Source organism: Zingiber officinale, chromosome 3A, assembly GCF_018446385.1.
Source record: "Zingiber officinale cultivar Zhangliang chromosome 3A, Zo_v1.1, whole genome shotgun sequence".
Lineage (NCBI taxonomy): Eukaryota > Viridiplantae > Streptophyta > Magnoliopsida > Zingiberales > Zingiberaceae > Zingiber > Zingiber officinale.
In genome coordinates this window covers 24,952,719-24,971,225 of record NC_055990.1, presented here as the reverse complement: position 1 = coordinate 24,971,225, position 18,507 = coordinate 24,952,719, and the positions used below count along the sequence as shown (strand labels likewise).

Below are 18,507 nucleotides of genomic sequence, written 5' to 3'. Positions count from 1 at the left end.
TCAATTATTCGTTGAAGATAGGGCTCATTAACTGACGCTGATGAACCTCTAATTATCAAGGAATCAGTATCTAATAAGTAATTTATTTTATGGTTTCAGAATCGATCTAAAAATTAATAATAATAATAAATTTAATGATATATTATGAAAAATAGTATTTTAAAAGAGTAGTTATTTTCTAATAATAATAGGTATAATGGTCTACTCTAAATAAATATATTTTGAATAGGTGATTTTCTTTATGTATCAGAATTTTTTTTATCCATGAATTTTCTACATTTTTTTTCATAAACTGATTTTTAGAAATTTAAATTCTGATATTGTTGTTGTGCTTTTACAATAAAATATAATTTTTCATAAACTTATTCTTCACATATAGTCAAGGGCCCCTCCGACAATTAAATCAATAAAGGGACAAAGTGTCCTTATTTTTTTTTCTATTTATTTGATAAGTATAAATTTACTAGTACATATTATATATTTAATTGTCTTAAACTTATTTACTGAATGTCCGTAATATAATTCATAACATGAGATGAGAGAATTTGTGATTGGATCGCAATTAGTGATTATCTCTACATGTACAATTATGAATATATTGAAATTTCCCTAGTCGTCAAATTGATGTATTTAAATACCATCAATTATATAAGACTAGCACGGGTTATACTCCTTGGTTCGTCAAGCAGCTGTTTTTTCACTAGATGGAGACATTGGGATGTCGAGAGTTAAACGTGGATATTAGTTATGGTAACTAGTTCATTGGAGTGGCTCACTATAAGATTTCATATATTCTCTCTCTCTCTCTCTCTCTCTCTCTATATATATATATATATATATATGTCTGTGAAGTTCTTACTGCAACACGAGTGCAAGTTTTCTTCGAGTTGAGGTACACAATTCATCTTGGTCATGGAGACTTATACTTTGATATCTTAAGCAAGCATCTCATTGAAGTGTGGACCCGAGATAATTGGATATAAGTTGAAATGTCCGAAGGTGTTTGGATAACCCACAGAGGATTCACTGCTCCTTGCGAGGATATGTATACCCCATGACCACTCATTAGGATTATTACTCAAAGTCTTTGGCCAAAGCATCACATGTTAAGGGTGCGAGACTCTTGTATACATGTATGAATAATTTGAATCCGTAGAACGAGAAAATATTATTTGAACTAGGTGTGGCGTAGTCAGCCTAGTGGGGACAAGATACATATACCATGTCCTGAACCAAGTGGGTATAAGACGAGTGAAAAGAACGAGACACGACTCACTATAGCTGTTGAAGAGTTTAGAATTAATTTTAAGATTAACTATGATTTTTCTGCTAATTAGGGATCATGATGTGCTACTAGATGTCACTCATGATCGTTCTATAATTAAGTAGTTAATTATGGACATCCAAGATAAATCGGGAATCTATTAGGTTACACGCACTAACGAGTCTCTAAAAGACGTAAAACAAGTTAAAGAATAGGATTCTTAGATCAAGAGATAAATATTTGGTTGGATCATACATAAGACAAATATGAAAATATTTATCGCAATTGAAGCGCAGATGAACCACATCTCTTATAGAAGAGTTGGATCATATTTAGTTTAATTATGAATTAGTCATGTACCAACTTGGTTTAGTTGTGAACCAAACCAAGGAGTTAATGTGCTAATTTTTGGTTAAGGAATAATGAATTAGATTTGGATTTTCTAATCTAACTCATTAAGGAGGGCTATATATTGAAGTGGTTGAGAGAAAATTATACACATGAGATTATTAATTAGCTTGTAAGATTTTTGAAAACCTTAACCCAATTTCTCTTCTCCTCTCCCTCTCCCCTCACTCTTTACCGCCGCCAACAAGGGGAAGCCCTTCCCCTTGTTGTTGTGACCACCACAAGGAAAAAATCTCTTCCTCATCCTCTTGATCCCTCTTCTTCGCTCGTGGCTAGTAATTTTTGGAGGAGAGGCTTGTACTCATGGAGTTGTCTTGAGGAGCTCGGCGTGGATACGAATAGAGGCGAGTTTAACAATGTCACTACGGTTGATACCCTTCTCGTTATAGGTCATCCGTAAGGTACACCTAACGCAAATTTACTTTCTATAAAAATTTAATTATGCGATTATATTTGACATGCTGTATCCTTGTATGCGTGTGGTGCGTGTGATGTAATAATTTAGGAATTATTATTGTTTTATTTTCCGCTACGCATATTTACAAAACATGTTTTAGCACACACCACATCGGACATATCCCAACAAGCATATCTTCTACTCGGCTCAGGTAGCTTTCATCAAAGGGAGAAACATTGCGGACAACATTCACTTAGAGTAGGAGATATTGAGGAACTAAAACCAGAAGAGGATTTCTTCGAGGGCCACCATGAAAGTAGACCTCTAGAAGGCGTTCAATAATGTACACTAGGATTTTTTGTTGAAGGCACTTCAAGGCTTTGGGGCCCCCCTATTGCTTAGATTCATGAATGTGCCACTAGTTTCTCTTTGTCTATCAATAGGGGCATGTATGGACACTTCAAAGGTGCTTTAGGTTTGCGGTAGGGGATCCACTCTCACCCTACCTTTTTGGGATATGTATGGAGTATTTGGCCGGATTGCTAAGTCAACAAACGTGAAGGGCTGATTTCCAATTCCACTCAAGGTGTCATGACCTGCGGATAGCCCACCTTGCATATGCGGATGATCTCTTGCTTTTTTTCGCGGGGACACAAATTCTCTTCGGATACTAATGTGTTGCTTGGAGAACTTTGGTATGATGGTGGGCTTAAGGCCAAACTTGAGTAAGTCTTGTATTTATATGGCCGGATTACAAGATGCCACTAAAGAAGAGCTTCTTAGCATCACAGGTTCCCAGGAGGGCCATATGCCTTACAGATACTTGGGGATTTCGTTGGCATCTGAGAAATTGAAGATTGCAAATGATGGCCCACTTATTGATGCACTTAGTAGTCAGATCAATATATGGCTGAAACTTACACTCTCCTATGCTCGGAAAGTGGAATTGATACAGTCAGTCTTGTAAGGGGTAGAGTGCTACTGGATGTGGATTCTCCCATTGTCAATGGGAGTAGTGGATCGTATATATAGCTTATGCAAAAGTTTCTTATGGACAACTAAGCACCCCCCTAGTTTGGTCTGAGGTTTGCAAGCCAAAGGAAGAGGGTGAACTGGGATTTAGGGAGTTAACAGCATAGAACACTGCTTTGCTATCCAGGATGCTATAGCACATACATGATAAGCAGGATGCCCTATAGGTGCGATGATACACCACACTTACTTATGTGATACCGATATATGGAGGTGGTAGCCCAGACACACTGACTCTCTGCTACTCAAGAGGCTAGCCTAGATATGAGATCAGATGGTCACTTCAGGTGGCTTCATTCATGCAACCCCAACAGGCACTAGAGGGACGGTTTAGCTAGCACAGTGAGGCTCGCTCAACCATCAGTCATGCATACAATTTCTTCTGAGAGATTGGTACCCGCAAGCTGTGGGCAAGGACAGTATGGAGGACATGTATTTAGCCCAGCCACCGATTCATCTTGTGGCTACTCGCCCACCATAGGTTACCTACCAGAGATCGGTTGGAGTACCTAGGGTCGCTGACCGGGTTTGCCACTTTTGCAGGCTAGCGGAGGAGACGGAAGAGCATCTCTTTTTTGGGGGTTTCCAGATCCGACAGTTGTGGGATCGCATTAGGCACTGGCTACATATGACACATATGATGACTACCTATCGGAGGATGTTGCGAGTATTTATTAGGCAGTACAGAGGCACAAGGCTATTGGTGAGAGCACGACACACTGTTATGGCGGCGATGGTGCAGTACATTTGGTAGGCCTAGAACCGCTTGAGGTTTGAGAGTGAAGCATTCCAGGGCGAGGATATTTTTAGGCGAGTCTAGACACATGTATACTGTTCCCTTGGCCTCACCTCGAACGCAACATTGCACCAGCCAGGCTAGTTGGCGACATCTACCTATGGAGATATTTTATTTTTTGCTTTAGAGAGAGTGTATGCTTGTGAGGTGAGGCTATGCATGTGTGAGCATTGAGGATGAGAGATAGAGTATGTTGGTGAGTGTATACCATGATTGTATAGGGTGTGTGTGATATGTTGTCGAGAGATTGTATCAGCTACATAGAGTAAGGATGTACGTGTGATGGCATGGGTATGAATGGTGAATAGATCTACCATAATGATCTATCTAGTCCGCAACAAATAGTTCGTGGTAAGGACAACACCAAATCCGTTAATGGCTAGGGCTTTGCTAAAAAACCCATGAGGATGCATAAATCTACCACAAAGATCTATCTAGTCCGCAGCAAACGGCTCGCGGTAAGGACAACACTAAATCCGTTGACGACTGGAGCTTTGCCAAAAAGTCCAAGAGGGTGCATAGATCCATCATAAAGATCTATCTAGTTCGCAACAAACGACTCACAGTAAAGACAACACCAAATCCGTTGATGGCCGAGACTTTGTCAAAAAGGCCATGAGGATGCATAGATCCACTACAAAAAATCTATCCAGTCCACAGCAAACAACTCATAGTAAAGACGTGCCAAATTACTGACCACTTGCTAAAAGTGGGGCCGACGACTCATGATGACTACTGCTTGCTGGGTGGGACCGCTGTGGCATACCTCTAGCGACATCACCGTGTTCGGGCGTGTAGAGGGATGGTTATGATCACCGTGTCCGGGCGTGACCGCTCTTTTGATAAAAAGTCGTAGATTATATGAGAGCATATATTGAATATCTTGAGAGAACAATTCACTAGGGAATAAAGCTTGGCGTGTTCATTTGGTTACTTTGTTCGTTCTCCAATGTAAACCAATATTCTTCCTTTAACTTAGGGCGGTAAACAAGCTAAATTGAATCAAACTTTGTTTGATAAGGTAATCGAGAATAAATGAATCAAACCATTAAAATGATTGTTCAAGCTTGACTTTGTATTTTTTCTATGAGTTTGAGTTTGGTTTGAACTTGACTTAAGTTTGATTCGTTTATATGTTATCTCTCAATTCAAGCTTATTTGATTATTTGAAATTTTTATATTTTAAGTTTGCTTGGTTAATTATTGAGCTTGATTATACAAATTTGTTTGTTCATTTTGAAAGTTTATTTATTTAACAAGTTGATGAGAGTTTTATTGATGAACATGATTCACGAATATTGTTCATGAATGTTATTCACGAACATTGTCCATGAATGTTAACGAACAGAATACATATGTATTCAAGTTTATTCGTTTAGTTAAACGAATTGTTCATATTTATTTATTTAATTGATCTTATATATATTGAACGAATATAAATAAACTCTTTCCAAACGGAATACCAAATTTATTCACGAAAGTTCAATTTATTTACCGTCCTACTTTAACTAAAATCAAGATTTCGAGTATGTGCCATGATAAATCATTCCAAAAAATTTAAAATTTATAGTAGAATTAAATTTTCAACTATATTATTTTTATTTTTTTAAAAAATAATTTACAATTTTAAAAATATTAAGAAAAATTAAAAGAAAACAATTTTTAATTCTCTTCATCGTACCGATAACGAAAAACCATTTGGGATGAACGAGTATCGTTTTTGATTTTTGCCTAAATGGTATTTATCCTTGATACAGAAAATCAAACAATTATTTTCTCTATATTTTTTTTAACATTGGAAAGTGGCAATGATGTAAATACGAAACAACCAAGGGTAAAGCCGAGGGAGGGAGGCACGGTTGGACCGGCAAAGGCTGCCTCTTCTTCACCCATCGGCGAAATGTCTTGGCAGAATCCACAGAACCACAAAAAGTAGTCTCCTTTTTCTGATCCATCGGAGCAAGTCAACAACAACAACAACAACCGTATTCTATTTCCGATCTAGTTTAATTACTCGCATATGCTTTGATTTCTGTCGATCTGCACCATCCGCAGCATCAACAGCAGCAGCTCAATCTGATCCTAAGTAGAAACTTCCAAATCCGCAAGTATCGTTCGATGCGGCCGCTTCGCCACCGCATCCAATTTGTCTTACCATCATCCTCGAGCCCTAGTTGAGAACGTAAGAGGAAGCTAAAGATATAAAAAAATTTATCTCTTCCTTTTGTATGAAGTCCATTTTTTTTTTTTTTGCTACGTACTTGTAGTTTTCGTCTTCATAAGTTGTAGATCTTGAGGAGTTCTGACGTTGTCGGACATCCTTCTTGACTGCTTGCGACTTGCGCTTTGTTTTTTCAGTTTGCTTTCATCCTTGTTCTCCTTTTCATTTTTTGTTGTTAGGATGCTTCTAATTGAATTTTTAAGTTGCTGTAGGATTGAGGTGGAGGATTTCCGATGGCGAGCAGAGTGAAGGAAGACGAGAAGAACGAGAGGGCTATCCGGGAACTGCTGAAGCTTCCGGCTAACCGGAGATGCATAAACTGCAACAGCCTGGTACTTCGTGCTATCAACTTTTCTTCACCCGCCTGCTGTTTGTGTAGTTAGGTTTCTTCTAATCTGTTGAAGCTGCCGAATTATTGTAGCTCCGGATGTTTCACACATATCACATATCCATAATCGCCTAAAAGTTTCATTCCCCATTTTTTTTTTGGGTCCCTTTGCAATATTTGTCAGCTTTCCCCTCTCTTTACTTCACATTTACCTGTATTCATGGATATACAAAACGGAATTCACTGCTTTCTGCAGTGTCCTGTAACCTTTCATTGTAGGTTGGAGTTGGGTAGCATTGTGCATCACAATATAATTCCTAATGTTTCTTGAGGAAATGGTTTGTTGAGTAATGCACTCAATAATTTTAATAGTATTTGAAATTATTTAAAGTTTCCAAAATCTATAATTTTTTATAATTTGTTAGAACTTTTAAAAAGTTTAAATTTTTAGAAAACTCTATTAGAGTTTTTTAGGATTAGTTACAAAAGTTTGTAATGTTATAAAGAATAAGTGGTGTTATCAAAATATAAAAGGGAGGTTAGGATTCCATATAATAGAGCAATTTGTGTATTAATACAATTTTTGGATGAGAATCGGTAGCTTTTCTCTAGGTGAGGATTGTATTTTTATTCGTTTGTTGTGTTGTCTTAAATATTAATTCCTAATTTGGTGGTCAATACTTTCCTAGTCATCTTCACTATTATTGTTTCTCCCCACTATCAATTTTCTTTTCCTTACTATCATCATCTCCATCTGTATTGCATTTTCATTCACTGTTATTATTCACTATGCCCTATTTTCTCTTTGCACAATCGTCATTCCTTTTTTTGCTACTAACCTACCCACCACAGCCTCACAATTGAGCAGTGTTGGTTCATTATCTTTATCGTCACTACATCATCTCCCAATCACCACTATTGCAATCATCTTTGTTTCTTCATGACAAGTGACAACCATCTACAACATAGAAGTTTGACATGAGCTTTATAGAACAACTTCAACATCAACTGAACCTACATCATCTTCGTCTAAAATTTATCCTTTTCTTGAACATTACATTTGTTTGTTTAGTTGGTAATTAAAAATTGTTCATGTTTAATTAGTTTTTCTCACACTCTCATACATATTATTATGTTATTCATAAAAGTTAAAAAAAATTCTATTTAGTATGATCATTATTTATAAAAAAATCATCATTGACATACTTTTTACTTACATTTAATGTGCTTATCATCCATTATTTTATTTTATTAATTGCATTATCAATATTTAGATTAACATGGTAAGAGAAAGCACTATAATTGCCACCACATATATGTGAGATTTAGATCAATCAAGTTATACTCATGTGATTTACTAACTTAATGATTAGGCTTGTTATTCTTCAAACATTGCTAAATTTAAATTTAGAAATGGCATGCACTACAATTACATTATCCCATGTCTAAGGAAGAATCTAATTATTTTTGTAAATCACGTGTTACGAATCACATGTATACAAGATCACAAACACATTTGATAGAACTATGGACCCTTGGATTTCTTGATTGGTTAGACGACGTTGAAACTTATTGATGATATGTCTAAAGCATTAGAGACCATCAATCAAAAGCCTTAGTTCTTTTACAATTTATGAACTTGTAGCTAAAATGAGAGATTTATGCTTAAATAAATCTTGTGATAACTCAACCTTCATAATTTGATGGCAATCTTGAGGAGCCCTCTGATCATACTTTAGACAAGTCGTTTAACAATGCAATCTCAAAAAAATTTCTTGTTTACTCGACCTCTTTAGAGACTAATCAACTTAATTTAGAGTCTCAAATTGTAACTCATTTATGTTATCAAAAGAAGTCAAATGAGGAAATTTTAAAAATAAAAACCATCATAATCTAGTAATGCAAGATAACAATTTAAAAGTTTACAAATAACATGAGTTCTTCCATAGTTACTTATATTATTGATGCTTGTTAACCATCTGAGTTAAATGCCATATGTCTTATTTACCTAACTGAAAATTCCACTTTACATATGCGAAATATATCTGATTACTATGATAAACCAGTGTTGAGTAATGATTATTATAAAATGCCTAATGGTACAATGAATTTTTATATTTCATTCATTAATTCAAATTTACTCTCATCACATCTACTTTTAAATGCATTCATCTCTTTGATATCTACTATATTTGGTCATATTGTAATGAAGATTGATTATAATTCTTGTTTGTTCATCTTTCTGACTTATTTAAATACAAGTTCAATTTTTAAAATGGATGATACAATAATTTACAAGGAGAAGTTCGAGCATTCATCTCAGTAAGTTGATTCTATTATAGGTTTTGTGAAATTATTCTCATCATTATCACCTTCACATCACATAATTTCAACGAAGACACACATATCATTTTTGTTGTATAAGACACTCAATGTTTAGTTACTCATTTTAAAGCACAACCAAAAGTGAATATCTTAAAGTCAAAATGCAAAAAGAGAACCAAAGAGCATCCATTTCTTCCGTATCGGAAGGGATGCCCAAAGATAAAACATAGTGAAAAAAACATTGTTGGACGGTTAGCAAATGCTTGGAAAAGGCAATCCAACAAGAAAAGTCGAAACTCGCTGGGAGTCGAATTCTCCTCAGTGGGGAAGAATAATACAAATAAGAAAACAAATTGACAACAAAAAGACAATGATTAAAAACATAAATCAACAATTGTCTGGGTTCAACTAGAGAGGCATTGCCACTTCGCGCTAATGTGTTGCATTGACACACTGGCTAGTTCCACCTTCCCACTCAACGGAGTCAAGTTTTCTTTGGTTGAGGAAATAAGACAATAATTTTAATTTTATTTAAAACTATTTAAAGTTTTCTAAGTCATTAATTTTTTTAATTTGTTAGAATTTTCAAAAAATTGATTACCTTTTTTTTTTAAAAAAATAGTCTGGTAGAGTTATATTAGGATAATTAGAGTTTTCTTTAGAAAATTTAGTTATTTTATAAAGAATATGTAGTGTTATCATACTATAAAAGGGAGTTATGATCCCATGTAAAGGATAAGTTTTTGAATTACTACAATTTTCAATTTCCTTTTCTCTAGTTGAGAATCAGTTACGTTCCTCTTGAGTGATGAATCATATCTTTATTTGTTCGTTGTGCTATGTCACTGAGCACTTGATGTACAGAGTGATGAATCCACCTCAGCTAGCTTTTGGAAATAACTACATCTAAAAATAATTGAAACTCATCAATCGTAATCTTTTTCTTTTCTAAAATCCTTTTTATGAGTTACCAATCTCTTTTCCCATTGGTGGTGATGTATGCCTGCTATTCCAGCTCAAGATGATTGATCTTGAGTAATGATAGTATCTACTCACTCGTCTACAGGAATATTTCAATTCCATGGACATCCCAGAGTTTGACATGATATTCTGGAGGGGTATACTTCCTGCCCTAGCTTATATGTTGGCTTTTCACATATTCCATTAATTTTTCTTATACATGATTTGGACTTTTTAAAAAATTAATTGTGTTCAGTATGTGTACTTCAAGATGGAGGAGCACAACCAATTCCCCCTTTTCATAACTTAATCATTCATCTGACATTCTCTTTGAATTTCGTAATGTGGCTTGCAGATCCAGATTATAGCCATAATTCATGGTGTTGGCTTATGCTAATGTGTTTTCCTGATAGACACACTAGTTATTTTTGATTTGTCTTTTCTCACATGTTATTTCTTGTTACATACGGGCTATGCTAACTTGCTTCGTCTGATCAGGGACCTCAATATGTATGCACAAATTTCTGGACATTCATATGTATTAATTGCAGCGGAATACAGTAAGTTCTGCTTGTTTGTTTTCTTTGGCTTTGTTATTCTCTTGTTCTCTTCGATTGCCTCCATGCAAATAGCCATAGAGATGCAGAGTATTAGACAATTGTTGATGATAAAATTTTCAAAGAACTCGAAGGTGGACTTTTCCTTATTTGTCCTTTTCTGATTTTGCAACTATGTTCTAAAGCCGGGAGTTCACACACCGTGTGAAGTCTATATCCATGGCCAAGTTTTCTTCAGAAGAAGTTTCTTCCCTTCAACAAGGAGGAAATGAGGTTAAGAGCCATACATCAGAGAACTTTTATTTGTCTTGCCACGCAGAAAATGTTCTGTTACACTTTTCTTTTCCTTTTGCTTTTTATTCCTCTTATTATGCAGTGTGCTAGGGAGATCTATTTTAAAGAGTGGGATGCTCAGCGTTATTCTTTTCCCGATAGCAGGTCTGCTGTTCTAAAACTCTTCTTTGAATCTATGTGGGTGTTATATCTATACAATCTTTTGTTACAGCAATATTGTCAGACTCAGAGAATTCATTAAACATGTTTACATGGACCGAAGATACACAGGAGAAAGAAGTTCATCCAGGTCTCCAAGGTCTAAGGTGATTCTTGAAGTCTTGAGTAAGATGTTGAAAAAATTAATATGAAATCATGCAACATAGACCGTGCTATATTTTAGATGCTGTAGCAATGAGACTCTTCATATTTAAAGCTGACAAAATTTTGCCAATTTATAGGGTGATAATGAAGATCCCTATGACAAAAAGAAGTTAGATTCTTATCATGGTTCCCGAAGCCCAACTTACAATGATATGGATGTCCAGCGGTATGGTGAAAGACCTAGTTCTACAAGTCCCCGATATGAGTTTAATCCTGGCCGCTTTGACAGAGATGACAAATCCGGAAAAAACCACCAAACTCCTGGTGGTCAAAAGCTCGAAGGAAGATCTCCAAGCCAACAAAAAGAGATTGACATATCTAAATCCCCTGTGACGCAACCTATTGGAGCAGTAGTCAACTTTCCACCTCCTCTATCTTCTGAGTCCACAAAGTCTACTGGAATTCAAGATGAGCTAACAAAGTTTACTGGACTTCAATTCCCTCATAATTCACCACAATTTCAGGTGATTTTTCAAGTAATTCGGAAGACTATTTAGTATATACTGAGGACATCTATGTTTATGTTTCATGTGAATAAATCTTGCTTTCTTGTGTAATTAGTATCAACACGCGGACTTGGGTGAAACCAGAGTTCATGATCCATTATTATTAGTGTATAGATGATTGATTGTATTTTCTTGCCAATGCAATACCAATCACACTTGACCAGAGTTCATGAGCTGTTATTGCTGTTTGTTATTTGATAATATGTCAAACAGACTAAAAAAGCTGAAGGACTGTCTTGGTCTATTCATTAAGATTAGAAAGATCCTGGGATTAAGGAACTAAATTTTAGTCTACTTCAGAACTCAGAAGTAGCAATTGCCATAGCATGTCAGTTGCTTAGCCTGCTGACTTGAGATTGATGTATGTCTTGTAGAAACTTCAAAATGTTCAATTTTGTTAACTCTGATATCTGTGTTCACCATAAAGAACCATGAAAGCAGGATGCTCATTGTTTGGTATATTTCAGAGTACAGTGTCAGGATCCAGTGTTGGGATTTCTGCTGAACTAAAGGCGGCAAGCTCTAGAAGTTTGATTGATTTTGATGCAGATCCGGGTCCAGATTCTGTTAGAGCTACAGATCAGTTTATTACCCATCAAACCACCACATCACCTGCTGAGGGTGGAGGTTGGGCATCATTTGATGACTCTTCCTCTCTTAAACCGACTCAGGTTACTTCAATGGGAAGCCCAGCAGAATCATTTCTGTACCAATTGTCAATTCCGCAGATTGCTTCAACTGCCGACCCAGCCCATTCTGTTGTTGCTGGGACTATTTCATTATCAAACCAGAGTAATCCAGTGCAATTGTCAATCAGTCACCAGAATCATTCATCTCTATTCGAAGTTCCTAATGTTTCAAGCAATCCACCATTTAGCACATCAATTTCTGGGCCTCCATACAATCCGGTTAGCTTTGGTTAAATTTTTAACCCAACATCTTTAGTTAACTGATTATGATTTGTAAACTTTCTACAACAGGTGTCTCCAATTGTTCATGGACTTGTATCTGCTATAACTGGGCAATCTTCTCAAGTGGTAAATACACCAAATCATCAAAGCACTACTGGAATTTCACAACAGCCTATAAATGCAGTGGCTAGACCAGGCACAAGAAAAGAACTTCCTCCGGTATTCATTTGATTACAAAGTATTTCTATGGCTTACATTCTCGAAGTTGTGGAACTTCATCATGAAATTAATGCCCATTGCAGGACTTGTTCACTATGACTTACCCTTCTTCATTTGGACCATTCCCTTACTATCAGACACCTCAACCTTATATGGGTTATGGCATGCAAGTGCAATATCCATCTTCAATCGTATGCCCTGTTTCTTATCATTTTCTGGAAGGAATCATTTTGTTGGTTGGTCAGTTTGTTTCATATTGACATGCCTTGATTTTTTATGCTGCAGGCCATGCCAACTTTTGCTCATTCTTTGACACATGCAAACCCCTTTGCTCTTGCTGAAGAGCCTAGATTAGTTCATGCTTCCACGGTATTTTCAGCTATTAGTCAAATTTCTTCTTATCAAAGTTTCAAATAGCTTATGCAAGCGATGTACAGTTGAGCCACTACATAACACATACACCATATAGAACTGCATTTTTTTTAAAGAAGCATTAATCATATTAACATCACGTGTCAGAAAATTGAGTTAGCATTCACACAAAATTTATGTATCACTTAATGATTAAATGAAACATTATAACCAATCCATAACTTCAATATACAAAATCTCAACATTTGACAATGTATGATAACCAACCACTACAATCCAGATGACAATTTACTTGTTGACCTAAGAAATAAGATTAATTTTTAGAAAAATAGGTTTGATCAATATTAACTTTAATATGACATGGAGCTTAACAAGTTGGACATTGACCCCATGGGTAGCCGAGTTGGTACTCGGGTGATAGATTGTTGTCACATGAAAGTAGGCGGTCGAATCCGCGGGGGAACAATCTCATGGGGAATAAAATCCCTCTCACCTAAAAAGACGTCGCTTGGTCACCGTGATTTACCTCCCTTCCAACTGCCTTGGGACGGACGTGGAGGGGTACATGGGGTGAGCGAGTCACCTTGTGCCACATTAACAAGTTGAACATTGGTCTATTTCGCATGATCCTTTGCGGCCTTATGCCAGTGTCATGTGTCACTTGCTGCATAAGCTTATGCAGCTTGCATGAGTTGTTTAGGAGCAGGTAGATATTTTTCAAAGCAATGCTCCTTGTGTAACATAAATTAAAATAAAATTAAAGTATCTCGTGACTTTTTGTGAAGTAAAATATTCATGACAACTAAAGTCTATTGCCATGGTCATCTTTTCTTACATGTATTTCTTTTTTCCCTACGTTGTAGTTCCCAAATTTAGCACCTTTGCAAGCAGCACTGCCTAATGTAGATGGCCATTCATCAATACTGCGCACGTCGAGCTTACCCACCCAACAGTGGTTGGCCCAACAACAAACTCCAATGTCAACTGTTCCTCAGGGAGCATTTTCTAGTTTCGATGACCATTCATATTTTGTGCGCACATCCAGCTTTCCGACCCAACAGTGGCTGCCCCCACAACAAATTCCAATGCCAACTATGCCTCGAGGTAGAATTTTAACATTTGAATTTTGTGTTGTTGTTCAATATGTCCATTGGCTAATTATTTGTTGATGCTGATGGTAAAGTTCAATATCCTCAGGTCCAAATGTGGTTCAGCAAGGTGCAAGGCATGTGGCTGTTGCACCATCTAGTTCTATGTTTTCTGCTATGTAAGTTCCTTGCAGTTAACTTTTTTTTTCTTTTTTCTTTTTAAATTAATCTCTCCATGCTGGGGAGTCTAGATGATTTAGAATGCAGAAAAATTGTTAAGCTAATTGATAGAAAATGTACGTCGTTTTAGCTTCTAAATTGCTATGTGATATTTGGAGATTAAATCAAAATGCTTGGTGATGCTGGTGGTGGCACTCTCTATTTTGGAACCAGAGAAATATTCTTAAGATACTTGAGGGAATGAAGTGTGGAAAGAATGAAAAGTGATGGCAAGGGAGGTGAGAGTGGTTCCTTAGTCTTGTCTATTTGAAAAGCGAGGAAATGAGGAAGGATGTGGTCAATCCAAAAAACTCAAACCTTTAATCTTGTTGTTCCTGGGAGCTGCAAAGCTAAATTAGTCTTTTTCTAAAACCTTCTCAACGTTTCCATGCTTTTCCAATCCACTCTTGGACGGAATCACGTCTGGGAAAAGGAGCTAAAAATTGCTTCCTCCTTTATCTTTCTTCTTTTAATGTAGTAGACAAAGATCCTTACAAATAATAATCTCTGAAGACCATATGCTGGCAATTTCCATTTACAAATATCATTTCTTTGAATAGCTTCAGAAGTAATGATGTTAGTCTTTGTTGTGAATGCAGGCATCAATCTGGTGGGTTTAACATGGAAGGACTTGCATTGAACCAGCATTTAGACTCCAGAAACTATCCATCACATACCCCAACTTCTTCTCCAGGCGGAAATCCTTTTGGTTAAATGGTGCACTAATTGAAACATTTGCTGTTTGTGTCTGTAGATCTCTCCATACTTTCAGGTGCCTAGGGAGCTTAAAGGTGAGTTGCAACAAACAATATCTCAAGTTCTGTTTCATGGCGGCGATAGTGAGATGCTAGACTGTAATTATTGCATGGAAGAAACTAGGACTGTTGAGGTTTTTATTTGCATATTGGTCTTTTGATCTTCTAATTGCACCCACGTATGTTCATGTATAGGCCTTGTATTGTATTTTCATAACATCCATTTTGTGACATCTTCAAATGTGTTGATGGTAGTTTCAGGTTGGATCTACATAGTTAATTGCAAATGTCAGTGAAGCAATTATGTTTCAGCTGTTCTTTCTTGGTTTGCATATACAAACTCGAAGGCCATTCTTATTACAACAAAACCAATCTCACTTTTATCATGTCTTGGTGCTGTTGTGTCTGGATTTGCATGGATGATGAGAACCATGTGAACTTAAAAACTCACAATAGCAAAGTTGAATGATTGATAATGAGTTTGTGGTAAATTTTGAAAGTGACAAGGCTAGAAGATTTACACTTTGTTTACTTGGAGGTAGGGAAAGTAAAATAAGAGGTAAATTTCCGCTGCGGAATTTTTTTTATTATTTACTTGATTAAAAATTTAAAGGCCGTGAAAATCATATTCCTTTGGTGAATAAAATTTATCCCCTCTGAATCGGACGAAAAGACGAAGGAAAAGTGAAAACAGGAAATCACATAAATATCACTAAACCTTTTTTTTTTTTTTCTTTTTCTTTCTGATCACTGATTGCCTCTTCCTCCTGTCTTGCGGACCTCCTCACCCGTCGATTGCTCTTTGTCTCTTCTGTGACTACTACACCCTTATTTTCTCTTCCGTGATTGCTACTGCTGTTCCAAGATTGCCGCTCTCATGATTGATCCACAACTATTGTAAGCAACTATTTTGTGATTGATGCACGTCGTTGCTCCAGTTTTCTTCTACGATTGCTCCTGCAATTACTAACGACTGCTACGCGTTTAGTTATCCTGCACATCGATTACTGTACGTTTGGATGGTTTCTATCATTGTTTTAATTTTCAATTAAAATACATGCCATTTTACCTTGATCCCAAGACTGGCTTTGATTTTGCCCCTTTGTGTTGCTAATCATCACCCTAAAGCTGATTATATGATAATTCACTTCTGGGAGAAATTTTTAGTGGACTAAATCTATAATTATGAAATTCTCATAAACACCATTAATTAACTTGATTTATGGATGACTCATCTTTAACTATTACAACTGTTATTTGTTTTTGATAACATCTAATGAGGCTTGCCGTAACATTCTTATGGTAAGTGTGGATGATTTTGTTGGCTTGTGTGAACTATGAAAGTACAACAAAGGGTAAAAACCAATAGGAATTCAAGTGTTGAAGAGAAAGTTGTTAAATTTTTATATTTGCCTGGCTATGATGTCAAATATCAAGAGTTGAGTTTTTTCTTTTGTCGAAGTACATGGACTATTAATAATCATTTTTATTAAGTCTTAAAAGCCATTATTGAACTTCATACTGATTTTATAAAGCAACGTAACTAGATGGATCTAAAATCCCTTTGCTTATATAGAGTAGTAGTAGATTCTACTCACTTCAATGTAACACTTATTTTGAATATTAGAAGGTTTGTAAGGTACTTTGTAGCTAAATATGCTCATTGTCTCCTAATTGTATGATTGTGTTGGTGCATTAATGGAACTCATATGCATGTTAAAGTATCCGATGTAGACACACCTAGATATAGAGGAAGAAAGGATTGACCCACTACGAATGTGTTGGCGACATGCTCTTTCAACTTGAAGTTCACATATATCTTATTTGGGTGGGAAGGAACTACATTCGATTCTCGAATCGTCAAAAATGCGCTATCTAGACATGATAAATTAATAATTCCTCATGGTATTTAGTTTACAATTAATGTTTATTAGTGGACAATGTTTGGAAGTAAATATGATTAAACCTATATCCTTTGTTTGTTGATAGGTAAATACTATTTAGTTGATTCTGATTATGTTGAAAAGGGATTTAATTACCCCTTATCAAAGAATTCATTATCAATTAAAGGAATACTCAAGATGTGACCTTACAAATGCAAAAGAATTATTCAATCTTAGATATGCATCTCTTTACAATGCAATTGAGAGAGTTGGCGAGGTTTTAAAGAAGAGGTTTTCAATTATTGTTAGTGGAATAGAACCTTACTATGAAATTGACATTCACACAGGCATTATCTTAGTGTGTTGTATTCTTTATAATTTCTTAATAGGGGTGGACGAGAGGTTGATTCGTGAAGTGGATCATGAATTGAGTGCAAATTATGATAATGAAGTGAGTTACAATGAGAGACAAGATGTTAATGGGAGGCAAGAGAATATGATCAAGGATAACATAGTTAATGTTACGTGGTTGGATTACAATAACAACTAAAGAAAGACTTATTTGGTTTTATTTGGAAAATTATGAGAATGTTTTGATGTAGCATATTGATTAATAATGCTTAATTTGAATAATGTGATATTTTGAGTATCCTATTGCTAAATCTTATTACTAGACGTTCTTCGATTGGATATTATTTTTATGCATTGATTATGTTTGTCAATCCAATATTATATAGTTGAATGAAACGAGTTTAAACTATGTATAAGATTTGATTTTTTTTTCATTGTCACATATGCATTTGATACAGGTATTGAGTAGAAATGAGTTCTACGGTCGAACAAGTCAAGAAGGATATGATTAAGTGCACTAATGAAATAGATAACATTTTTATAGATGTTATGTTACATCAACAAGTTAATGATAATCGAGTAAGTAACACTTTCACATCTACTGCATACAAGGAAATGGTTGTCATTTGTTGTAAGAAGACAAATTCTATTGATAAAGGACCATTTGAAGAATACAATGAAAATATTGATGATGCGGTGATGAGGAGGGGCCCCACCCCGCAGAGGATAGCTCACATGGTGGAGGTCAAAGTTAAGGCGATCAACACGCAGATAGTATTGGCCAGTCGGGCAAGCATGCCCCAACCGGGGAGAGAAGGTCCCGGTCTGATCCCGCCTTCGACATGGGGAGGTCAAATGACTGATGCTTAATGGAGTATATGACGCCGAACGGAGGAGGAGACGATGTGCAGGAGCCGGGCCAAGCGGATGTTGCATAAGCACAGTAGAATTCTGACCGAGTGGACGTGACACAAGCACAGTGGAATTCCGGCCGAACGGACGTGACACAAACACATTTGAGCCCCGACCGAGCGGACGAGACATAGGAACAGCAAAGCTCCGGCCGAGCGGCCAACCCGCTCGGCCTAGCAGCATACTCTCTCTAGTATCCATTGACATCCTTTTGGGAGTTAGTGCCGCTGACACCGAGCATAGACAACCAGAAGATCGTACGACGGAAGCTTCCACTGTCACTTTAAAGATATGCTCGGCCTATTAAGGTACTGCGTCAGGGACACTTTACTTACAATTCTTTTCA

At 36.3% G+C, this 18,507-nt stretch overlaps 1 protein-coding gene across 3 annotated transcripts; it reads left to right on the top strand.

The window, feature by feature from the left end:
• Nucleotides 1-5,727: 5,727 nt before the first annotated feature.
• On the top strand, nucleotides 5,728-15,286 carry LOC122051471 (probable ADP-ribosylation factor GTPase-activating protein AGD14). Of its 3 annotated transcripts, XM_042612627.1 has the most exons (15): nucleotides 5,728-6,079; nucleotides 6,331-6,450; nucleotides 10,230-10,291; nucleotides 10,474-10,561; nucleotides 10,665-10,726; nucleotides 10,794-10,887; nucleotides 11,023-11,111; nucleotides 11,175-11,409; nucleotides 11,919-12,359; nucleotides 12,432-12,581; nucleotides 12,665-12,772; nucleotides 12,867-12,950; nucleotides 13,817-14,057; nucleotides 14,151-14,220; nucleotides 14,860-15,286. In XM_042612627.1, exons 2-15 carry the CDS (start codon nucleotides 6,352-6,354, stop codon nucleotides 14,972-14,974), a joined length of 1,938 nt encoding a protein of 645 aa, XP_042468561.1. In that variant the 5' UTR covers nucleotides 5,728-6,079; nucleotides 6,331-6,351; the 3' UTR covers nucleotides 14,975-15,286. The 3 variants fall into 3 exon arrangements, with proteins under 3 accessions (XP_042468561.1, XP_042468560.1, XP_042468559.1); XM_042612626.1 differs by having other exon boundaries at nucleotides 10,845-10,887; nucleotides 11,023-11,409; XM_042612625.1 differs by having other exon boundaries at nucleotides 11,023-11,409.
• The last annotated feature ends 3,221 nt before the right edge of the window (nucleotides 15,287-18,507 follow it).

What these genes read in the sequence shown, in the direction of transcription:
- LOC122051471 (XM_042612625.1), top strand. Translation starts at nt 6,352, where the DNA reads ATGGCGAGCAGAGTGAAGGAAGACGAGAAGAACGAGAGGGCTATCCGG. An exon ending in TATTCTTTTCCCGATAGCAG is followed by an intron (nt 10,727 to 10,793) that starts GTCTGCTGTTCT and finishes CTTTTGTTACAG; the next exon opens with CAATATTGTCAGACTCAGAG. An exon ending in ATAATTCACCACAATTTCAG is followed by an intron (nt 11,410 to 11,918) that starts GTGATTTTTCAA and finishes GGTATATTTCAG; the next exon opens with AGTACAGTGTCAGGATCCAG.